This window comes from Kogia breviceps, chromosome 16, assembly GCF_026419965.1.
Source record: "Kogia breviceps isolate mKogBre1 chromosome 16, mKogBre1 haplotype 1, whole genome shotgun sequence".
Classification (NCBI taxonomy): domain Eukaryota; kingdom Metazoa; phylum Chordata; class Mammalia; order Artiodactyla; family Physeteridae; genus Kogia; species Kogia breviceps.
Genome location: NC_081325.1, coordinates 77,125,177 through 77,150,074, shown reverse-complemented (window position 1 = coordinate 77,150,074; position 24,898 = coordinate 77,125,177). Strand labels below are relative to the sequence as shown.

General features: G+C 54.8%; 1 protein-coding gene across 7 annotated transcripts; it reads right to left on the bottom strand.

Annotated features, from left to right (window-relative positions):
* Positions 1 to 264: 264 nt before the first annotated feature.
* On the bottom strand, positions 265 to 21,038 carry NAXD (NAD(P)HX dehydratase). 7 transcript variants are annotated; one of them, XM_067016649.1, is made up of 11 exons: positions 20,900 to 21,038; positions 17,338 to 17,488; positions 15,406 to 15,451; positions 14,674 to 14,762; positions 11,607 to 11,715; positions 5,984 to 6,034; positions 5,801 to 5,905; positions 4,860 to 4,980; positions 3,746 to 3,866; positions 2,757 to 2,992; positions 265 to 1,042 (listed from the first exon to the last, which is right to left on the bottom strand). In XM_067016649.1, exons 1-10 carry the CDS (start codon positions 20,943 to 20,945, stop codon positions 2,794 to 2,796), a joined length of 1,038 nt encoding a protein of 345 aa, XP_066872750.1. In that variant the 5' UTR covers positions 20,946 to 21,038; the 3' UTR covers positions 265 to 1,042; positions 2,757 to 2,793. The 7 variants fall into 7 exon arrangements, with proteins under 7 accessions (XP_066872750.1, XP_066872748.1, XP_058897916.1 ...); XM_067016647.1 differs by having other exon boundaries at positions 20,773 to 20,936; XM_059041933.2 differs by lacking the exon at positions 265 to 1,042 and adding an exon at positions 18,903 to 19,034 and having other exon boundaries at positions 1,335 to 2,992; positions 20,900 to 20,957.
* Positions 21,039 to 24,898: the final 3,860 nt, after the last annotated feature.

The following is a 24,898-nucleotide window of genomic DNA, read 5'->3' as shown; positions in this document are numbered from 1 at the left end:
TGGAGAATGGCTTTCGACGGCCACAGATGCAGTAGTTCAGTGAGGTCACATCAGCCCACACTGTGGTCTCTGGCCCCTGAGCCTGGGGCCTGACATCATGGGGCGGCCCTGAAACCCTGAGACCAGGACGTTAGTCCTGCATGGGATCCCGGAAGACGTCGTGGGAAGGGCAGGCGGGACCCCTTCCCCGGGGTCACCTGCTGTCAAGCAGGAGAAGCGGCCTGTACCCCACGTGCTGGGCAGCGCTGGACTGGGCGGAGGGCATACGGTTTTACATTTATTTTCCTGGTTACAAAGTAACGCGTCAACCACAGAAAGCGCCAGCAGAGGAAACCCCGGCAAGCGTCCAGCCCGTTTCCTCTGATTGATAGGCTCTGTTTCACCTCTTTCTTAAACAGTTGGTTCTTGGGGTACCATACTCTGCTGCCTCTGAGCAGACACCACGGGGCGAGCGAGGGCTGTGCTCGAGGAGTCTGGGTGACACGGGTGAGGGCACAGGTGTGACAGGCGGGCACCAGGCGGGCAACCTGGGACCGAGCTTGCCGGCGGCCTCGTGCTCCGTCTCCTTTCTGTCGCAGGCGGGGCGCTACAGCTGTTCAGCCAGCCAGCGGGACGCGGGGTGACCGTCGCGCCGCTTCCCCCAGCTCTCAGCCAGGCCACCCCGTGTCCACCGCTGTGGGGCTGGCACTGACTGACCCTGCGGGCGCGGCCCCGGGCAGCAGGTCAGCACCCGTCAGGCGCCGCGCAGACCGCCTGGCTGGCCCGGCAGCCGCCTTAACTCCGTCACTGACCTTCCTGCCCCTGAAAGGCAGGAGGTTCCTGTTCTACAGATGAGGAAGCCCGTTCAGAAGCTGACAGGCTCCAAGGGACCCAGCCCACGAGCAGTGGAGTCAGGTCAGGATCCCAGAGGGCGGGCAGGCCCCTGACGCGGGACAGGCGAGCTGGGCCGCTCAGGACTCGGGGCAGGCTGTCCGGCCGGAGCCTGACCTGGCCGCCAGATGTGCTTCGGTGCTGGTCTCCTGGCCGCGTGTCCTCAGCCGGTCTGCAAAGGACAGGGAGCGACTGCTCGCCTGGTTCGGAAGCGCGGGCCCTTGACTGTGCTTTTCTCAAGCAAAGGGATTCAGGGCAAAACCACAGTAGTTCCCGTGCCGGCTGAGTCGTGTCTTCCAAGGAAAGAAACAGCTACGGTGTGGGCTTAGTTACTTCATTTTAACGGCACTGGTAGGCAGTGGTGAAAACCATACCATAAGACAGACAGGCTTACGTGTTTTTATCTCCCTAGTATCTGAGAATGTCCTCAACTCAGGATTAAGTTGAAAGGTGGATTCTGGCTGTTTAAGAAACCAGATCTGCTTTTTAATAGAGACCATGATTTAGGTGGAATTCCCCAAAGGAGAAAATGTCCGTGACACTTAAACTCTTCTACAGTTAGATATGAAATAACAATGGTAAACATATTAAAAGAAATCTTGAGAGTCCACTATTTAGAGGAAGTGGGACCTTTCTGCGGGGAGGTTTCTGACCACAGAGCAGGAGTCACTGGGGAAGGACAGACGGACAGGCCAGGCCCCGCCCCACAGAGGCGGCACCGACGCGTGAGTGCGCTCAAGCGCCCGTGCTGTAACCAGCCCCGCAGAGAGATGCGACGGGAGACAGCCAGCTCTCGGGCCACGAAGAGAACTGCCCACACGGACAGCTGCGCCCAAGCCGACCTGATGCAGATGGGACAACTCACTACGGAGAGAACTTCAGAACGCTCCGGAAGCCACACACACTCTCGGAGCAGAGGGAGCCGCCGTCCTGCTCCGTGAGCAGGCGTGAGGGCCGTGTTGGAGCCCCCGACCTGGGTGCCATCTCCCGCCCGACCCCGGAGCCCCAGGCGCCCCTCCCACTCCCCTGTGCCGCGCTGGGGCCTGTCAGTCAGCACCCGACTGGCGCACAGGCCAGGGGGAGTGGGAGCGTGAGGGACCCCAGAGGCCCTGCCTGTGCACTCGGGGGTCAGGGGCCCATTCGCTTCCCTTCTGTGGTCTTCCCAGCTGCCTCCAAAAGAGCTTCCGAGTTCTAACAGGTTTCTCATTATTCTGAAACATTTCAACCAATTGACCAAAACAAGCAATGCTTAGTATTTCTGCCCAGATGTGTCCAACCGAATCGCAGTTCAAAAAGAAACAAAAATGAGCTAAAGAATGAATGCCACATCCCTTCGGGGACCTCAGTTTAAAAAAGAAAACGTCAGGGCTTCCCTGGTGGCGCAGTGGTTGAGAGTCCGCCTGCCGATGCAGGGGACGCGGGCTCGTGCCCCGGTCCGGGAAGATCCCACGTGCCGTGAAGCGGCCGGGCCCGTGAGCCGTGGCCGCTGAGCCTGCGCGTCCGGAGCCTTGTGCTCCGCACGGGAGGGGCCGCAGCAGTAAGAGGCCCGCGTACCGCAAAAAAAAAAAACCAAAACAAAACATCATTCGCAGACATTTGAAAACGAGCAATGGGACCCCCCCCCAGGGGACTACCCGAGGAGGGGAACTGCTCGCACACAGAAGAATCACAGCAGAAGCCCACGACCTCAGCTGAGCTGGTGACAGACGGTCTCGCCGTCACGTGATTCTCTTCATTCTTTTCTGATATTGCCCAGAAGCTCAGAAAAGTTCAGGAATACTTTGTTTCCTATCGTAACATCTCCGAGCACACAGCAGTTGAGCCAGAAAAGTGCTACGCTCCAAGCTCGGACACTCTACGTCAACCTGCACGGCGCGCTCACGGACCTCGCAGCGGACTCGGATGGACCGGAGGCTGGTCCCGTCACAAACACGGCTCCCCTGTCGGGGCCACCCCTCCGTCCGCACCGGCCGAGGTCTCGAAGAGTCTGCTGAACGCGGGCCCGAGCTCCCTGATCATGTCCGTGGTGGTGGTGGCGCGGCCGTGCTTCTGGAAGGCTTGGCGGGCGCACTGCCTGGTGAGCGCGCAGGCACCAAGGGCAGCCACGAGGAGCGGGCTGGACCTGCGGGGGAGCGGCGTTAGCGGCGCGTCGTGGCCACCGAAGGCCCTCCCCGTCCCTCCTGTGGTCGCCCTGGGACCCACTCTGGCAAGTTCCGTCTAACGTGCCACTGGGCCTATCAGAAATGCCCGCACGCCCGGAGAGAGATTAGGACGCAGCCACGTCCCGGCTGCAAGCCAGACGGGCGCTCGGTCACAGGGTAAGCGCTCGGTGCTGCTCTAGGCCCGGGACGACACCGGAGCCTGGGGACGAGCTGCGTGCTACGTTCTTGGCCCCATCACAGACCCGCCTGCGCGCACACGCCCCGCAGGCCCCCCGGGCCAGGGGTGCCGGGACCCTGCAGCCCGGCACCGTCACGGTCGCCAGGACGGGCACAGCGAGGAGAGGCCGACGGCCCCGGGGGGTGGGCTGCCCGGGCTCACCCTCCGTCGGCGACGGCGGACACCACCGCTCAGGGCGCGGCGCCCCGGGGACAGTCATCTCCCGGCACACGCTCCGCCCCTGCCTGCGTGTCCCCCGAGGCACCGGTCCCGCAGAGCATGCACCGCAGACCCCCGGGCAGCACCCCCGACACCAGCAGGGACACCAGAGCCCCCGCGCGACACCAGAGCCCCCGCGCGAGCGTCCTGGGACCAACCCCTGCCCTGGGGGCTCTTCCTCCATGAGACACCGGCACCTCAGCGGAATGTTCCAAGCAGCCACTTATGAAACGGGCAACTGCTGAAACAGCACGGGAGGGACAAAGGCGTGACTCACCCGCTGGTCTTCTCGGGGCCGGCCAGGAGGGCCCAGTGTGCCAGGACGCCCAGCGAGCCCGACAGGAGGTCCCCCTGACCGCCGCACCTGCGGCCGCTGCCCTCCTGGCTGCACGTGAGCACTGCGGGGCGAGGGGGCCGTGTCAGAGGGGCCGCGCTCCGTCACCTGCTCCTCCCCGCCCGTCCTGACACGGCCGGCGGAGGCCCAGCTCCCCCGGCCAGCACCGAGAGGTCTGCGGGGACGAGTGGGGACGGCGTCCCCGGCCCAGGGCGCCCGCTTCACACGCCAGGAGACGCCCACGGCGCCAGCAGCGGCCCTGCCAGGACTTCGTCTGTGCCGTGCCGAGAAGTCTCTCTCGGGAAAACGTCTTAACCAGCTGCGACGCTCTCTCCGTGTTGGCGTCTAGAGCGCCTTGCAGCGTCTGGCCCACGGGCTTCAGGGCCCCGCAGAGAAGGCGCTCTGCATCTCCTGCCCAGCGCGTGACGGCGAGCGCGTGCGTGTACAGCGTGGGAGCGCGCGCACTCCTGGGCACCGGTTCCGTGCGCCCGGCCCCCCGGCAACGCCTGGCGTGCTCTCGCCTCCGGGGCCGACTTCAGCGGCAGGAGGACCCGTCTGCAGGGAGCGGAGGCGCCGGGCGCCGAGCCCCGCTGTGGACGCGGGCGGGCCTGCTGGGCTCTGCAGCCACGCTCGGGGCCCGGGGGCTCCCGCCCCACTGGCCGCTCCTCAGGTGTCTCCGATTTCCGGGCGTTTTTATAAAACAGGAAGCAGTGAAAGACTCAAGCAACGGCACCTGTGCCTCAGGCGAGGCGGCAACGGGCCTGCAGGGTCACCCGCTGCCCAGAGCCTCTGCCCGCACAGCACGGACAGAACCGCACCCCGTACCTGGTGTCGGCCAGGACCAGCACGCATCGCTGCCACTTCCCTTTGCGAAACAGCGAGAAACAAGACAAAAATGGCCTTTCCAGAAGCTGTGGTTGACACGCTCACCAGGGAGGCCCTCTCCGGGCGGTAAGTGTGCCCGTGTGTGCCCGACCGTGTGTGAACAGGAGACCCTCCCGGGGCTGGTGCCCAGCATGGCCGGCCGACACGCGGCGTGAAGCCCTCGGCCACTCACCCTGCTCGCCATCAGAGATCACGTCCTGCTCCCCTTTCTGGACCACGGTGACGTTGCCCAGGGCCCGGCTGAGTCTCAGCACAGCTCTGCAACGGTCCCCGCCATCCAGGGGGTCTCCCAGCTACGACGGAGGACAACACAGACACAGCTCATCAGACACGGGAAGAGCCCATCCGCTCTGATCCTGCCTCATCCGGGGACGGGCCCGCCGGGCACCTGCCGACGGCCAAGCTCGGGCCCCGCGTGCAGACGTTTCCATCCACCAGCGGGAGGGAGGCCGAGTTAGGACTACTGGCCCATGGCTGGGATTGTAAGGGTTTGCGAGGGATGCGACTTCGAGTAATAACGGGCAAACGTTCACGGGCACCGATACGTGAGGACGCTGGGCTTAACATACACAGCTGGCCCTCCAACAACGCTGGTGTGAACCGCGAGGTCCCACTTACGTGTGGACCGTTTCCCACAGTACACAGCACAGCCCTGCACAATCCGAGGCTGGCTGAACCCACGGATGCGGGACTGCAGACACGGGGAACCGCGTACCCGGGGGGCCGGCTGTGAGTCTCACTCAGAATTTTGACAGCGTGCAGCCTTCAGCACCCCTGACCCACGCTGTTCAAGGGTCAGCTGTGTTTTTTATTTCACCCTCGCAAACCCTGTGATGCAGACTCCACCACGTGCCGCGTCTTACAGAGGCGGGGGCAGGGAAGCAGTGACCCGCGCAGGGTGCACGGTGGCCGGAGGGCGGGCTGACCGCAGAGGCCGCCTTTCACCCAATCAAAGACACGCTAACTGGAAGGTGCCCCCTCACTACCCGCACCCGGGCGTGCACCTGTCCACCCACCTCCGCACGTCTGTCCCCGCAGGTGCACTGCGGGAGGAGCCGGGGCAGAGCCTCAGGGCACGCCCCTCACCCCTGCCCGGGGCCTCGGCTGACTCACCACGGCCTCGGCGAGTCTGCCGAACTCCACGTGGTTGGGGGTGAGAACCGCCTTCTGGTAGCCTTGGATGAGGGCCGGCTGCCGAGCGACCAGCCACAGCCCGTCCTGCGGACGAGGACTCACGTCACCGCGAGGCCGCGGGGGCCCCTGGGAGGAGGGGACGGGAGAGGGGGCCGCACTCACCGCATCGATGACGATGGGCGTGCCCCTGGCCTTGGACGCTTCTAAAATGCCCTGCGAGGAAAGGAAGCCAGGCTGAGCAACAAGCCCGTCGCCTCTCGAGAGGCAAAAGGAACCGAGCGGTTCCTGACGGACTTCAGCATCGGGCCACCAACCGACCGACAGACACACGGACAGGGAGTGATAAAGCAAATGTAAAAGATCATCAGAAAAGGGCCTCTGTGAGGCGGGGCACCGGGAACTCTGCAAAGAGGCGCCCGCGGGAGCTGTCCCACGGCGCGGGGCCCAGGCCGGCCCACCGCGGGCAGCCCTGAGCCGGCGCCGCCGCACCGCCGACAGACACCAACCCTCAGGGTTTGGAGCCGAGAGGCCGGAAGTCCCGGGCATTCCCCAACGCCTCAGCTTTCATCGACTTCTCATAAGGAACACTTCACGTGTTTTCAAATGAACGACCGGGGTCATGAACAGGGAATCACTTCTCTCTGAGAATGCTACACTAAAAGTTTTAGGTTTTTCGCTTGAAAATTGTACGTGCGTCTGATCAACGTGACTGCTGATTATCATGAACCAGTATTTCATGACAAGGGCATTTACAGCAACAGCACGAGGAGAGGACTCCTACCGGAGAGACAGCGGGTAACAGAAAACGCTAGAAGAGAACGGTGAACGAGACACATGACAAGCAGGGATAATTTAAAACACTGGGAGACAAGCCCACGTCCGTAACGCAGCAGTGAGGCGTGCAACCTCACCCAGCACGGCTGCCCTGCCCCACGGCCTCAGCCACACCTGCCGACGCCAGTCCGAGTGCTGGGAGTGTGCCCAAAAGCCCCTCCGGTGGAGGGTCAGGGTACGGGGCCCACGGAAGCCTCTCTCCTTCTGCAACAGTGGAAATGCTCTGTCTGCTCGCCCCGAGTCGGGCGTTACTGTTGGAACCAATTCAGACTTTGAGTCTTTGTACCTTCCTACTAGAGCTCTTACAAAGACAGTGGCCCAGGGAATGTTCAGACCCGGGAAACGTGAGCCGCCACTGCGGGGAGCACATACATCGCACCACACAACGTGACACTCGGCCTCCTGATGCAGAGAACGGAGGGCTGGTCTTGCTTCCGCGGCTCAGAGGGCCTGTGCACCTGACCCCGTCACGGTCACGGCATCTGGAGGGTCAGCGGCACCAGCACACGCCGTGACGAGGCAGCCAGCCCTGCACACACACAGACACACACACACACATCCGGGCAGCAATCTGACCTAAGGGAAGAACGGGCTAAGGAAGGAGCCAGCCACACACAGGTCAGGAGGGCTAAAGTGGAGCAAGGAGCTTTCTATACACGAGGAGTGACAGCTCCCCGGAGCACATCCTGGCAAGGGCAGCCCTTGCTGGAGAGCAAAGCACTACAAGCTGCTGGAGAAAGCTGGGAGCATCTCTCAGAAACGTTTCAGTTTCGCACTGTGTGGCTGGACCCCACTGACCCCACTTTGTCAGCTCCATCTCAGGCCCGAGCCCTGCCCCGCTCCCCCTCCGCGCGAGTCACTGAGCTTTAGCCCTCTCGCCAGGAATGCACCCAAGCCGGACAAGTTCCCTATCGACTTGACCATCTTTCTCTGATATGAAAACTGCCGGAGTGCCTCTGCAGAGACCCCAGGGTGGGTGGGTGGGGGGGAAATAAAGTCCAGTGCCCATCAGTGCAGACATGCGTCTCACTTGGGGGCCAGATCCGTTTTTCAGAAACCCCCCTGGACCCTTTCCGTGCAGCTAGGGACAACTGGGTCACCTTCCACCCGATCCTGCCTGTATGTCAGTCCCCGTGTAAACTTCTGAACTGTACTTCACTCAGTTACCTCCACCTTCCACAGATACTCTTTGATTCAGCAATGGAATTTCTACAAATTTATCCTACAGAAAACACCCCGAAGAAACAGATACACAGAAATGTTCAAGGCATCACTAATAGAAAAAAACGCTGTAAACAGCCGAAATGAACTAGTTAAATACATTACAGCACATTATGATGAGGCTATTAAAAATAATGAACATCTGCATATTCTGCCAGGAAAAGTCTCCAAGACACATCCATCAAGGAAAACAACAAGCTGCAAAAGAGCACAGACACTAGGCGGGTCAGTCAAGATCCTACATCCACAAACTCTGGTTCAAAACCAGCTTATGAACTGGAAGACTCAATACTGTTAAGACAGCAGTGATCCCCGAATTGACCTAGAGATTCAAGGTGACCCCTACGCAAATCCCAGCTGTCCTTTCTGCAACTGACAAGCTGATCCTAAAACTCATGGAAACTCACGGGACCCAAAATAGCCAAAATAACGCTGGAAAGAAGAAAGTTGGAGGACCCACACTTTGCGATTTCAGAACTTACTGCACAGATACAATAATCAAGATAGTGTGCTTACTGGCACGAGGACAGCTGTACAATCGATGGCACAGAAAGGGGAGCCCAGAAATCAACCCTCACATTGATGTCAACTGACTTTCAACAAGGATGCCCAGAGAATTCACTGGCCCGAAGAAGTGCTGGGACAACTGGATATAAAACTGGACTGGGGGCTTCCCTGGTGGCGCAGTGGTTGAGAGCCCGCCTGCCGATGCGGGGGACGCGGGTTCGTGCCCCGGTCCGGGAGGATCCCACGTGCCACGGAGCCGCTGGGCCCGTGAGCCGTGGCCGCTGAGCCTGCGGGTCCGGAGCCTGTGCTCCACAACGGGAGAGGCCGCGACAGTGAGAGGCCCACGTACTGCAAAGAAACAAAACAAAAAACAAAACAAAACAAAACTGGACTGGACCCCTTCCTTAACACCATACACAAAACTTAACTCAAAGGGGACCACAGAGCTAAAAGAATAAAGCTCTTAAGAGGAAACATAGGAGTAAATCTTGTGTCAGGCAAAACCCTTAGATAAGACACCAAACGGAGTGGTCGTATGACCCAGCTTCTCCAGTCTAGGTATACACCCCATAGAAATGAAAACATAAACCCACAAAAAACCTTGTAAATGAGTGCTCACAGCAGCACTATTTGTAATAACCAGGAAGTGTAAACAACCCAAAAGTCCATCAGTCGATGAATGGATTTTGAAAACGCGGTCTCTCCATACAGCGGCCTGTTCCGCAGCAACGGAAGGCGTGAAGCACTGACACCCTGACACAACGGGGTGAGCCCTGAAATGACAAGACAGCACACACACCGTGTGATGCTGTTCCCACGAAGGTCCAGAATAGGCCAATCCATCGAGACAGAAAGTAGATGAGTGGTCGCCAGGGGCTGGGAGGCACACAGAGCAAGTGCCAACGGGGATGCGGCTTCTTTCTGGGGTGATGAAAATGCCCGAAACCGGACTGTGGTGATGGCTGCAAACTCCATAGATATACGAGAAGCCACTGAACTGTGCACTTTAAATTCGTCCACGAATGCAGCAAACATTACTGCAGCCTCGTTTCCAGAACTGCCACAGCCACCCCAGCCTTCAGCAGACGCCAGCGTGGAGGCCAGAGCCTCCACCAGCAAAAGAGCCATGTCTTTGCTGAAAGCTCAGCTGGCGGTCAGCGCTTTTCAGTCACAAAGTACTTTTAAATTAAAGTACCTACACTGTTTTTGAGATATGCTATTGCACACATAATACACTACAGTGTAACACAAACGTAACTTTATCTCCACTGGGAAACCAAAAAATTCACGTGCCTGGCTTTATGACGAGAACTCGCTGTATTGCAGTGGTCTGGAACCAAACCCCCGGTATCTCCAAGGTGAGCCCGTGCAGAAGTACAGTGAAATATTCACCAGCCAAGCTAACCCACACAGCCATCACCTCCCCCAGGGGGAGGACGTGAACTCTCCCCACTCCCCTGACCCCCAGCGCCCGGCAGCCGCCCTTGTCCTCTCTGCTTCTACGCGCTCACCCGTTCTGACTCCACACAAACAAGTGAGATCGCGCAGCGTTTGTCCTGCTGCGCGTGGCCTACGTCACTCAGCATCGTGTCCTACAGAGGCTACATATGTTTTAGCCAAACCGTTTGAAACGGGCAGTAATAAACGGACCAACTATCGACACTAAAGTTGAAAACACATTTCCTGCTCCATTCCATCCCCAGCCACCTGTCACGGCTGCGGTGTCTCCTCAGTGATAATTCATGGGCTTGAAGAAAGTGAAATTTCCAGCCCCAACTTTCACCCTAAAGGCTGGAAAGATTTTCCGTGGAAGGGAGCCTTAAAATTCACGTTCTCACTAAATTCTGGTAAAGCAGACACACGTCTGCCTTTTAAAATGTTCTTTACCCACAGGTGGCTAGGAGAGTCCGTCCAACACTCACAGCGCCCTACACCTTTTTTCCCTTGAGTTTTTGTTCATTTAACTCCAAAGCAGAAGCTGAGCCAAGAGCCCCTCCAGCTGCTGAAACGAGGGCGGCAAGTCGGGTTCGCTATGACTGCTAGCTCCCTCGAGGCACGCAGCCGACACCTCCCAGGGCTGGAGCTGGGGCAGGTGGTCGGGGAGACTGAGAAGGGCCCCAAGGAGGGCAGGGAGAGCTCGGCAGGCCCCCGAGACGTGTCCCCTCGCAGAGTGACACCGGGGCGGCGTCGGAGGGCCCGGCAGAGGGCACACACACACAATGTGGGGTCGGTGTGCCATCCGAGCTGCCTATTTTCCCTGATCCAGGACAGTATTTATTTCTATTTCAACTTTTTGAGGCTAAAAAACTAGTTTCATCTTTTTAGATTAAAGCACGCATGAAGTTTCAGTAATAAGGAAGAGCATAAATGATCAATGAAAAAGTAAACGAATGCACGTGTACACACGAGGGTGAACTAGGGTCTCCTGCCCACTCCCCCATCACGCAGCGCCGGCTATGCTGGCTTCAGCTGAAAAGGACGGCAGGGGACAGAAGAGAGCGCAAAGGCAGCAGAACAACAGGCGCGTGGGGCCCGAGGCCCAGGGTTTCTAGACCAATGAGGACCTCAGGTGGTCAGAGAAGCACCAGGTTAAGAAATGAAACTAACGAGGGCTTTCAAAAGGACCCGCTGACGACACAAAGCTAGAACCACCAGAACACCTTTCACGCTTCTCTCTTAAGTGCACAACTTACAGCAACGGAGAAGCCGCCAGGACCCCCCAGAAGCACCCTCTCCCACTGGCTCACCGTGACACACTCCCACTGGGCCTGCTGTTCCGTGCGCCCAACCGGGCACCGTGCAGAGCGCTTCACAAAGCGTGGCCCTCGGCCAGCCCCGGCGGGGGCACTGCGCCCTTACGGCGGGCACCAGGAGCAGGCTGCCGGGGCTCCCCAGCAGGCAGGGGTCGCGGGGAGGCGACCGCGAGCCGGAGCGCACGCCCGGCCGCTGCTAACCCCGCTCAGCCCGGATGCTGGGACTCCCGTCACGTCGGGCCCCGCGGAGACTTCCTCGGCCACAGCCTGAGAGCGGAGCCCCAGGAGCGGAGGAGAGCGCCGTTCAGCGGGGCCCCGCTCTGGTTCACGCGCATCCTCTACCCCCCAGACCGCGCTCATCCAAGAGGCACACACCGCAGCAGACAACGGAAAACGCAATTCCGTCAAACGCCCCCGACCGAAGGGCCGAGCCCGGAGGAACAGGCGTGGTTAGTAATTCCACACGTTACCTTGACGTTTTCGAGAAGACCGTCGTCTCTGCCTAAGCCAGGCCCTACGACCAGGGCGTGCAGTCGGGGCAGCCACTTTTCCACATCTTGGACGGCAGTGGGGCTGTCACTGAAAAAGGAAAAGAAGGGCAAAACAGATTAGAACTTTCATCTTTTGTTTACTTTGTTAATGAAACTACAGATTTCTCCAGATTTTCCCCCAAAGTCCTTTTCTGGTGCCAGGACCCCAGCCAGGACCCCACCATAGTTGTCTAGCTTTCAGCATTCATTTGCCCCAGAGAGCATTCTGCTAAGTGAAATGAGCCCAAGAAAGACAAACAGCGTATGCTATCTCTTATACGTGGGACCTTGAAAGCAAACAAGACAAAACAAAAAAACCTGCAAAAACACAACACCAAGCTCACCCACAGAGAAGAGACTGCCGGCTGCCAGCAGCTGGCGGGGTGGGGGTGGGGGGACTTCTGGGTTTTGTTTTTGTTGGAGAGTGACAGAGCGCTGACAACGTGGACAGCTCTCGAAAACAGGGTGCTAAAAAGTAAAAGAAGACCTCTGGTTCCACATGCATAAGACATGCTCAGAAACCAAGCAGATGAGCGGCCGCCTCGGGCTGCGTGCCCATGGGGAGGGGCTTCCGGCTCGGAGTGGTGGGAGCGTCCTAAGATCATCTGTGACGTAACAGCCTGGTAAACAGACCACAAACCACAGCACAATTAAAGTCGGGGGATTTTACAGTGAATCATATTCCGGTAAAGCAGTTCCCTACACACACGTGAGCAACAGTCCCGGGAGCAACGATGGAGAGAGACATTACTATCCAAGCACTGATGAGGGGTCTGAGTGAGACGGCTGCACGGAGGAGGGGTACTGGGTCAGTGGATGTGAGTTCCAAGGGAGCTGGAGGTTTCAGAAGGAGAGGTGATGGTCTGGGAGGACGCACATCCCACCTCCAGACCCAGCGGCTGGGGGAACAAAGGAAAAGCCACCTCCACTTAGAAGGCTGGCAGGGGAAGCCATCCCCTCTGGGGACAAGCAGACAAGACAAGGAGGGGACAGCAGGGACAGGAGACACGGTGAGAAAGTGCTGCTTCACGGGAAATGACACAGAGCGGCCTGGCTGAGCAGAGACCAGGAGCCTGTGTGGCCTGATGTGAGGGCAGCAGAGGCACATTCTTGGGGATACGGAACCTCTCACTTGCAGGGGCCCTTCCCAGGCCCCAGGAGGGACCCCGGCAGTTTACTCGAGTGGTCCACGTGTTTCTGTGAACTCCGCAAAGGTACACAGAGGATCTGGGTCTCACCAAAGCTGAGGCAAATGGAACTTCCTTCCCATCAGAAACAGAGTCAATAATGCAGGGTATATAGTCATGATCATACTACACTTTCTTTTTCTTTTTTTAAAAATAAGACTCACAGGGGAAAAAATATGTAAAACACGTTAAAATAAGACACGATGACTCATTTCAAAACGACCTGTGCCAGTCTGGTTCCGTCACACAGGCGCACAGATGCAGTGCGGGCTGCACTCCTACCTGCGGTGCAGACGCCCCCACCTCAGGCCTGCGGGGAGGCGTGTGCCCAGCGGCGCCCCGACCCCCCGCGACATCAGGAGCCCTCCTTAGGACCAGACCTGGCGGCTGCGCGCGACTCTGAGGCCCGGCCACCACTCTCAGGGCCCACAGGCTACCAGACGGCCCGGCCCGCCCCCAGCAGCCCCGCTCGGGCTGCCGGAAACCCCGCACTGGGAGCCAAGGCCTCGTCTCTGGCTCCAGGCACGGGCTCTTCCGGGACCGTCCGCAAAGCTCTCCACTCGGCCCCAGGACGCCCTCCGGGCCCCTTCCACGTCCCTCCCGTCTGCTGCCAGCCGCCAGCCGCCAGCGCGCCGGGCCCTCCCGACCCGCACACAGCTTCGCCTCCTTGTTTAAACGCAGTCCACGGGCCGACGACTCCCAGATCCAGGCTCCCCTGCCCACCCCACGGGCACCAGCCACGTCCGCCGGCACATCCGCAGGCCACGGAGATGACCGCCTGCCCAGCCCACACCCTGGTGGCTTCCCCACGCTCTTCCCCTGCTGTGGCCAGGCTCTGACCGCTCCTGGCTCTAGCCCAGCACGCAAGCGTCCCCAGGGGCTTACCACAGCCTCCCAGCGGGACCCCTGCTTCCGCCCTGGGCCCCAAGGGCCAGAACCCTTACCATGACCCCCACGACCGGCAGAGCGTGGCCCTGAACCTTGCTGGTCACCCAGCCCCTCCCGAGCCCCCCCGACTAAGTGTCCCCAGCAGGCCTGCTGCATGAGCTCCTGCGCCTGCTCCCCCCAGCCCCCGCACCTGCGTCTTCACTGGACGCCACACCCTGCGCCACGGCCCCCCGCCACCCTAGGAGCACCCGCCACACACACGTGCGCGCCCAGCACTCCCCGCCCCGTCCTCCCTGTGGTCCTTAGCACCGCCTGACACGCTGTTACCCTGTTTGTCCTCCAAAGCTGTGTACATGGCCCAATACGGTGGACACTGAGCACGCGGGGCTTTTACATGTAATTAAAATCAAAGTGAAAACTCAGCTCCCGAGTCCCGCCGGCCGCGTTTCAAGAGCACGGCAGCCACCGTCTCGCACGGCACCGAGAGAAAAGCTTCACCGTTGCAGAAAGTTCCAGGGCACAGGGCTGCGCTGGAGAGGAAGCTGCACGGGAGCAGGTCTTGGGCTGCCCAGTCAGACGCTGTCCCCGTGGAACCCAGGGCAGAGTCCAGCACGAAGTGCTTGCTGAACGATCGAACGGTCATTGCTGCTGCCACGTGAGACACTGTCACAGGCAGGCCCAAGGCCCCTCCTGAGCCTAGGACCCTCTGGTCATTGCCGACAGGCCACAGGGGACAGCCCGGGCTGCCCTGGTGCCCAGGTCTCCTGCACACTGTCTGTCTTATTCTGACTACAGACGCGGGCTCGTTGTCGTTCCCTCCCTTCTTCCAACAGCACCCTCCCACCCGCCCCCGCCCTGCGCCGCGGCTCCACGGAGACCCTGTGACCCAGAAGAGTGGCTACAAGCCCCCCGCCCGCCGGGGCCCCACTCACAGAACCGGGTGAACGATCAGCTCCGGGCTGTACGACTTGATCACAGCTGCGGCATCCTGGGTGGAGAACACGTGGGACAAGTCCGCGCCCTGAGGAGGGGCACAGGAGGCCGGCTCAACGCGGGACTCGCCTGACACACACTCAGAGCACTGCTGGCTCTGGTACAACCGTGCAAATTCCGCAGCGCTGTCCGCAAAAGAAAAGCACCCACTGCCGCAGGTAACCCACAGCCAGGAGGCAGCTGAGAGGCCTCCGGGAGGCGGCAAAACCTAAGAAGGGCCTGGAAAGAGAGGCGGACTTCTGCTGCCGCCAAAGAGGCAGGCGGCCCGGCCCGGCTCAGGTGGCATCGCTGTGAGGTCCGCAGGGAACACGGCCCACGTCACAGTCCCTGTGCCACTGGGCCTTCAGGACTTGATCAAAATGCTGCCGTGACAACTGTCAAGGTTAAAAGATGTCCACTGCTTATGCTAGGACTGAAAAGGCAGCCTGGATCACTGCGGTGAAGTACAGTTCTAAAAAAAGTTCAGTTTAAAAGAAAATGAGTCCCAGTCCAAGTTACTTGGTGATGCACAAGAGGTCAGGGTAGACGTCTCTTACTATGATTACCCAAAATGTTATTCAGATTTCTCTGAATATTGAGAGAATATTCAGAAAACGTCTGCTTCAGTCATATTTAAATAATCCAACTCTTTACTAGAAAAATCCTGAAAAAGAAGCTATGAACAAACATACCACTTTGAGAGCTGAGATTGCTGCAAAATAGGGGGCTCCAGTGTACCTAAAAAGAAGATATTTATAGTCAAACACTTCTGAGAATGAGGCAAGCACACGAGGCTTATCAGTAAATTACACAGACCAGCAGCACCCGGGCGCGGCCCAGCCCTCAGTAGGAGCTCGGGAAAGGGTTATTAACATGGATCAGTTCCAGGAAAGTCAATCTTTCCCATGAGGCCTCTGAACCATGTCAGGAGAGGCAGATCCTGGCCAGGTGCCCCAAGGTCTCTCTGAAATGCGTATGTGCAAACTGAAGCCTTGACGGATGGCTTCAGGGGGCCATACAGAGGTCAAACTTAACAAATTGTACATTTATAACATTTGCAGCTTGCCGTATACCAACCAGACCTCAATAACGCTGTTAAAAAATGAATCTCCTAGTGTACAATGGTCCGACAAGGTTTATATCAACCGAACAAAAAGGTTTTTTTCTATACCAGGAATAACTGATTAGAATAGATGATAGCATCTACCATACCAGCAAAAATCATAAAGCATCTAGGAATTAACCTTATAAAACACATAACTCTGTTGGGGACATTTTAAAGCCTATTATAGAAGAGATGCACACTTGATGAGAGGACTTAAAATTATAAAGACAGCACCTCTCTCTAGACTAATATAGACACAGGAAGCACTTGATTTATCAGAAATGCGCACCGATACAAGTAAGAGGAAATGCAACACCAACTGAACGAGACTGGGGCTCTGTTGGCCAGGAGGACAGTAGGGATGTGTGTTCGGGGAAAAACAAAGCAAAACAAAACAAAACCTAGAGGTCTGAGAAGACAAGGAGAGTTTCCCAAAGGCATCTGCAGAGAGAGACAGTGTGCTCGAGGTGACCAGAGGCCGGAGCCCCTGGACTGGCTGGTGCCCCGAGGAGCAGGACCCACCCCCGAGAGCAACGGTGAGCAGAGGCGGCGGCCACCTCAGACGTGGGGACAAACGAGAGGAGACCCGCACGCCTCCCTCCTGCTTCCACCCGCCTGCTCGGAAACGCCTGTAACTATGTTTAAGGGCACTTCAAGCACAGCAAGGAAAATCCGTGAACTTGACATCAGATGAGTGACTGTAACTGTTACATCAATCCCAGGGGTGAAGAGGAGCTTTGCTAACCCGAACAGGGAAACATGCTCGGGGCACGCTGCACGTGTGACAGTCTCCCCAGGGCAGAGCCACGAACTCGCCCGAAATGCCAAAGGACAGGCCAGTGGACATACACACGCACCCCACAGTGTGAATACAAGCCTTGCTAACAAAAGAAATACATCTCCCTCACTTAGAAACAGCAGTCACTGTCACGTTGGGTAGACACACAATCTAGCTACATGTTATTTTAATAAATACAGCCAACTACATGCTAAACTGTTGAAAATACAAAGCTAGGCAAAGAGCATATCAGTGCAAACAGAAAGGAAGGAGAAACTGAATGGTAACCAAGGTCGAATTTAAGTCAAAGGCAGCAGGTATCACAAGCAAGGACAAATTACAAATCTTTATGTGTCGACACAGCAGCATAACATATAAAACTAGAAGAGAAAAAAGGCCCCGGAAAAAAGCTAGGATCCGTCAAATTTCAGAAGGAACTTCCAGGAATATCTTTAAACTAAGAAAGGAAAGCACGCTGAGTGTCTTCACCTTGACTACAGAAGTAACACAGGCTCACAGTAATGGACGCCGTCAGTACAGAGAGCACAAAGCAAGAAGAAACAGCCTCACCCAATCGGGGCCCCGTGCTTTCTCTGCTATTCAATCAAACGTTCATCACTGAAAAATACTGCCAGGATATCAGAGGACACTTGGAAATGACCCCTGGGGTCCAACTGGATGGACGGAAGGACGACAGGGAGGCGAGCAGCCGGAGAGGGACGCCGCGTCCGCGCCACTTACTCTGGGCAGCCTCCCACCACGCCTATCCTCCCAGCTTGCCCTTTGTGCTTGCAGGCGGCCAGAGGAGGCACCACATTCCTCACCAGCTGCAAAGCAGCCTCCATGTCCGTTACTGAGTGTGCTGTACGCAGCGGAAATGCTCGATTTAAAACTGAAAAACAGGAAAATGTTCAGAAAGGTAAGTGTCTACCAGCATTCATCAAAAACAGACTTGAACAAAATACCCCATTAATCAAAACACTTCCCAAAGCTGGCTTAATATGATGTATGGTTTTTCCTGTAGATTTTTATCCAATGGTTTCATCATTTCATTTCTGTAAGCAAATGCTGTTCAGAAGTAACAACACAACACTACTAATACTGTCGCATGGACCAGATTTACTTCGAATGTAGCAGACATCTTGGAAACCTACTGAACCTTTCAGAAAGTGTTTTTTAAACGCACTGTTACCTAATGAACTACACATATTTCATGGTGATCTTCCTTCAGGTGTGGCAGGTCTCCTCTCCCCTTTGCTACCTTGCAGGGTCTGCTCAAGCCGGACAGGGGCTCACGGTATTTCCCAATTCATTTTCCAGTCATGGTTCCAACGCTCAATTAGATACTAATCAAATAACCTGGAAATGGCATTCTAAATAAAGAACACATCTCACACTGGGCTCAAAGTGGCATTTTAAAATAGTTTGATCATTGAATTGTCTATAAATAGCTAATTTTAACTGGCCATTCGTGAAAAACTGCCTGTGTTGTATGTTTTGCCATATTATTAAAAATAGCTCAGCTGTGAGAGAAATCCTGTGTTCTGTAGAGCCCAATGTATGAACAGATAATAAAGCACGCATTTTCTCTAGAATTAAAGGATCTTTGCCGATACGAACATTTTCACAAAAAAGGCATCCAATATTTTTATCTTCCCATTATCTCAGCAGCAGAGGAAAACCAGGCGTGGGTTCCAAGTCCAAGTGAAGAACAGAGACTGACTCAGCTCCACACATATGGTAATACAGCTTCATCTTCTATCACTCTTACAATTTTACTTTTCACTCAACGAAGTTATTCAAGTAACTTCCTTTAATGAGCAGATGTAAACGCCTCCTTAGCCGATATATCAGATGGATGCTTAGACCCCAAGATGTAAAAAGAATATTAATTACCATCCATCCGAATGCCTTCCTACCTTCTTCCAAATCAACACAGGGTTAAAACTCCAAAACAGAATCGCCGTAACCCTTTGGCCGTGAAAAGGCACAACGAGGCTTTGCTCAACCACCAGTCCAGCCCCAACGCCTCTGCTCCGGCCCAACCGGACGCAGAGCCGGGCCACAGAGGCGCTGACCTAACAGAGCAACCAGCTCCCGCTTCCCGCCCCTGGCCCGCCCCAACCCCCCGCGGGCCCGCCCGCACCCCAGACTCACAGCCATGCACTCCCTTCGCCACCGTGCAGAGAGGCTGTGAGACACCCCTGCCTGGGCTCCCCGGCCAGCTGCAGGACAAGAACCGCAGCTGTTACAGGCGGATTTCAGGACGGCCCTGCTGACCGCTGACGAGCCGTCTGTGCGCTTACCGAGGTGCTTGCCATGCATCTGTGTCAAACTTGAACACACCTAGCATAACGTGACTGGTCAATGCGAGGATATCGGAGAATGGTCTCTCCTCCAAATGCCCCAGAACAATAAATACAGGTGCTTTTTAAAGTCTGGAAATTGTAAAGACAGAATCCAAACTTACCAGTCACCCACGGATCGTTCTGAGTCCCTTACAATGCTTTGGGTTTATGAGCTGCCATCACTTTAAGCAGCTAGCCACACACAGAGCATCCCAAGACCACCCCTGAACCTTCTGGCTCCACAGAATGAGGTATAGCCCCCACCTGTGACTTAAGGGCTGGACTCCCACCCTCAACCACCTGGAACAGAGTCCAGCACAGAATAAGCCACTCAATAAGTGCCTGATGAATTAACGGCATCTTGGCTCACTCTCCTCATTGGTAGCCCGTTTATCCTTCTCTTACAGACAAGGAAACTGAGGCTCAGAGACAGACCTGTGAAGATGCCGTGGTTAGGAACGGATAAGCCAGGACAGAAGACACCATTTTACCAAAATGCTGCCATTTTCAGGCAGAAGAATTTTTTTTTAAATCAAATAATCACGCCACCAACCAAAAGACAAGTCAAATCCTTCTCAAATGCCTTCTGAAACCAATGTGAGATGGGTAAAAAACGTCACTGTTGAGAAGTACAGCATTTTCACTTTTTAACTGCCATTGTATGACTGCAAAGCACAATCCACCCTGCTCATTAGCGTTTTGTAACACTCACCTGAGATCAACCCCTGTTAGTGAGCGGGCCAAAGGAAGGTCAGTTAAACTTCCCTATACTCCACAGAGAATCAAGTTACTTATCCACAGAAATACTGAAATATAAACATCAAAGTTCTTAAGGATAAAAAGGCCTTGGCAAGAGGCAACTTGAAATTTATCCTAGTAAGTAATTTGTCTTCATACAATTCTGAATCTAGAAAAACAGGTCATACCTGTCTGGTTTTTGTTTGCTTTAAAGAAGTGTGGCTGAGGAGAGTTAAATAGATTTCTTTATTCTGGGCTGTTTTCTAGAATTACTTGCCACTCACAACTTTGCAATACCAATGTTTCTTGCTTTAATTTAATGTGAACCGTAGCTAATTTGGAACATCTGACAGCAATCTCTAAATTAAGTGAGATGCCCTAAAGCTGGGATGGGAGGCCAGTTTTTGGTAAAAGCTCCGCAGTTCGGCCTAATAATGAAATCTCAAGCAGACTCAAAAGAGAAATCTTGCTAACCAAACACGGAGTGTACGAATATAAGACCAACTGCGACCGATAAAGTATCTCCGAACAAACTGGTGCCCAGAAGCTCCTGGGCTGGTGTGACTGAGTTAAGTGCAGAAGCTGAGGGGCCCCTCAATGCTCCTCAAATCACCTGGAACTACGGTGCCCAAAACCAAACAGCCAAACCCCCCTAACAGTTACTCTCCGTCCTGCCTGCTGCTAAGGACTACAGCCAAAGCGCGTTTTACCATTTCAGCTAATTTCTGCCTGGGAACCTTGGCTCGGGGCCTCCTTCTTTACAAAACAGCAGCCTCTCCACGTTGCTGGGAGAAGTGAGATAAAACAACACACTGTCCAGCGGTTTGAAAAATCTTAGGTACAATAATATCCGCAGGGCAAGAGAGGAAAACCATACAGGAGGGGATGGTGCTCCAAGTCGGACGCACTTGTCCCGTTTACGCCTGATTCTTTCTACACAGTCCGCTCTATACAGCAGCCAAGGCCTGGCCGGGGTCCTCGGGGTCCCTCGGTTGACCCCTCCCCAGGTGGACCCAGGACCCGCGGCTCCGCGCGTCCCCGGCCCCACGGCGGCGCCTCCCGCCCGGACCAGAAGCCCGCGGCGGAGTACCTGCGTCCAGCGGCGGCCCGTAGAGCACGAGCGTGGCCGAGAGCACCGCGACAACGGCGGCGCCAGCAACCGCAGCCCCGGCCCCCGCCCGGGTGGCCATGGCCGGGAAGGCCGGCATCGCGCTTACCTCCCAGGCAGCCCCTGACCGCCCCGCAGCCGGAACCCACAGCCATCCACGGACTTCCGGTCTCCCGGTCGCCCCCGCGCGGCCGCGAGACTCACCGCCCTCGGCGGACTTCCGGTCTCCCGACCGCCCCCGCGCAGCCGCGGGACTTACCGCCCGTGACGTACTTCCGGGCTCCCGGCCGCCCTCGCGCAGCCGCTGGAAGCGGGCGGCCGACTCCCAGAGGTCCGAGTTCCGGACTCGTCCCGCCCCCGGACTGGCCTCTGCCTGTCAAAGACGGTCGGAGACGGTCGGTTTCATCTAATTGAGGTCTCGGCTCAACTGCCGTCTTATCCGTGCGAATCCCCTTCCTGCCCATTCTGTATAAGAGGATTCACACCCCCCCTCCCGCCATCCTGCACCCTTGTCCTGCTTTATTTTAATTCATAGCACTTTTCACTACTTGACATGTGCATTCATTCATTCATTTTCAAAGATCTAACCCTGACTAGAAAGTTAGCTCCAATGGAAAAGCTTTATTTGTTCTGTGCTGTGTGCTCAGCACCTGGAACTGGGCACACAGTAGGGCTTTTTCTCTCTCCATTGGGGTATAATTTACATGACAATAAGATTCACTAATTTTAAGTGTACAGTTTTATGAGTTTTAACAAATGTATGTAATCAGGTAATCACCCCCGCATGATTTAGAACATTTCTATCAACATACCCAAATCATGCTTTTGATGCTATTATTGTTATTTTTTAATTTTCAATTTTCAATTGTTCATTGCTTATATATGGAAATACAGTTGATTTTTATATACTGTCACTGTATCCTTTGACCATGCTAGATTTTCCTATTAGTTCCAGCAGATATTTCTGAGATTATTTGGGATCTTCTACACAAGCAATGTCAGTGTGCCCTACTTTGAGGTGACATTAACTTCGTTAATTTTGATCACTTGGTTAAGGTGGTGTTCGCCAGATTATTTATTATCAGTATGAACTACTGAATTTTTATTTTATTTTATTCAGAATTTTTATTTTATTTTTAATTAACAAGTAGGTTATTTATTACCAATGTGAATTCATGACGTTTTATTTTATTCATTTATTTTATTTATATATTATTTTATGTAATAATTTTATTACATTACCCTTTTTTCTATTTCATACGTAAACATACAAACATACATTTATAAATGTAAATGTACATTTCAATGGGTCACCTAGGAGCCACCTCAAACCTTGTGATGTAGCGATTCTTGCTTGTCACAGAACGTGAGTTCCTTCTCATGGGCCCCTTAGATTTGGGGGAAAAGATCTGTGTAAACTTAGGAAATGTGTACAAATCAGTTACACTCCGCATGTTCCTTGCTCCTCTATGAGTCTGTGAAGTCTGAGAGGTGGTGCTGCCCCCTGGTGGATCTTCTGGGATAAGAAAAAAGAGGTTGGGTGGGGCTCGTCTCACCCGGTGTCCAGGTTCACCGATACCATCATCATTTGTCTTAAAGCCTGAAGGACCGGGAGTGAAAGGTGACCAGCCCGCAACGTGGGCGCCCACCGCGTGGCCCTCACCCTTCCCAACATCACCTCCGAATAACATTCGAGGTTTTGCATGCCTTGCTTTCAGTTACCCTCAGTCAACAAAGGTCCGAAAATATTCAAATGGAAAAACTCCAGAAATGAACAATTCGTAAGTTTTTTTTTTTTTTGGCTCGCGTCAGGTCTTCGTTGCTGCACGTGGACGAGCGGAGACACTCCTCATTGCGGTGCGCGGGCTTCTCATTGCAGCGGCTTCTCTTGTTGCGGAGCACGGGCTCTAGGCACACGGGCTTCAGTAGTTGTGGCACGTAGCCTCAGTGGTTGTGGCTCGCGGGTTCTAGAGCGCAGGCTCAGTAGTTGTGGCTCACGGGCTTAGTTGCTCCGCGGCATGTGGGATCTTCCTGGACCAGAGCTCGAACCCGTGTCCCCTGCATTGGCAGGCAGATTCTTAACCACTGCGCCACCAGGGAAGCCCCTCCTGTGTCTTTTGAGTCCATGAAATGTGGCCAGTGCAACAGAGGAACTGAATTTTACATTTTAATTAACTTACATTTAAATAGGCACATGTGGTCTCCCATGTGGGACAGTACAGCCCTAGGACATTAAGAAGATAAACAAATGGAAAATATTAGGTTAGCTTTGAGCGGGAGAAATTTCAGCGTGTGCTGTACGGTGCACTAACCCAACGTTCCAGGTCACATTTCCTCCTGGGATATTTGCTTTTCAGTTACTTAATATTCACCTGGAGTGCCCTCTGCTGTCTCTAGGATGACTGTGTTTTGAAATGTGGTCACTGTGAGCAATTTCGTTTGAACATCAGTTCTATAACCCCTGAAAACTAGCCCAGACCTAACCATCGTTATCAGACAGTTCTGTATTTATGTCTGATCCTTCAGGGGTTATTCAAGCAGAAATTCTGCTCGAGGTAAGTTAGAAATTAACTCAGGAGACAATTATGAAATTTTATCATGGTAATGAAAGGAACACAGACCTTTCTGGACTCTTGATTCGCCATTGTTTCTGCTAAACCTCTTCTTGGCAGAGATTATGCCTTTAGGCCTTGCTAAGATCTGGTGTCTGACATTAACACTTATATTCTGTCTTAGAGGCAAAATAGCCCGGAAAACCAGGACTAGATTTGCACAGGTCTGAGGCAGATGTGAGCAAAATGGCAGGTGGCCTTTCACATGGGTTCCAGGAATTCAAGTCCAATCCAGGAAGCATGGAAACCTAATGAAGAATCTTAAGAAGAGGATTAAAACCTCTGTTTGGTTGGTGAGCATAACGATTTTATGGGTCAGAGTCATTTCTCATAGTTGATTCAGGGGCAAGTTAACAAAAACTGAGAGGGAGAAGCCAGGCTGTATTTATCATCCTTAGGGAATACGGTACTATTAAATTCAAAAAACATTTGGCATAGTTAACAAAGTTATTGGGTAGGAAAAATACAACGATGCAGTCCAAGTTTGTGGAGGAAAATCATTTGCTTATTCTGTAGGCCACGTGAGTCACTAAGTAAATATCTGAGCATCGAAGTTTTATTACCCTCCATCTAGGAGACGTGGGGAACAATTAGAAAATGTGAATAATAAGGATGAAGCAATTCATGTGGGCTTAGATTTGCCCATAAATACTTTAGAGAAAAGCACAGACCACACTGTTTGCCTTCACCTCAAAAGGCCAGAGGAATGAAGTCAACGTAGGCGTGCTTTGTTAGAGCAAGAGGGATTTGCAGCTTTGCTTCTGTAGAAATTAAGAGACATTCCAGGTCCCAGGCTTGGTGCCTGATCAAGTTTCTAACCTGGGCCATCATGGTAGGGTTATGGTGTTGTTTTAATTAGAGGTTTATAAGGCAGAGCAAATATGTCGAAGGCTACTTAATTCACTTCAACAAACAGGTACTAATTCTTTACATGCACAGGGCACCTGCAAGGTGCTGGGGCTAGTGTGGATCAGGTGGACCCACAAGATACAAACAGGGTGCCCAGGGCCACGGCCGGGAGGCAGGGCACTGCTGGGAAGCGAGGAAGAAGAGGCGGTCCGGGGGACCTGCCCAAGTGCCGTCCTTCTTCCTGCTTGGCATACGTGTGGTGCTGTCACTTTACTCGGAATGGTGGCTCTCTCCCCAGGTCTGGAGGTTGATCCGGACCGATCTAACCTGGCACTGTGAGCCCACTTTCCTTGGAAGGGTTTATGCATGAGCAGTGCCCTCCTGGCCACTAGGCTGTGAGGCAGGTTTCGAGGAGCGGGTTCTATGCTCTTCAAGAGGCAAAGCGGGTAGTCCAGTCTGTACACGTACCTGGACCTGGGGAAGACGTCTCGGGGCGCTGAGGTCATCTTGCCTGAACCTGAGCCAATATTCGGCAGAGGCGGGGAGAGTGATGGAGAGAGCCTGGGTCCCAGCGATGCTGAGTTGGGCGACACTGGGCTCCCCGACATCTGAGGTACTAGGGGTTTTATCTGTTTTTATGTTTTTGA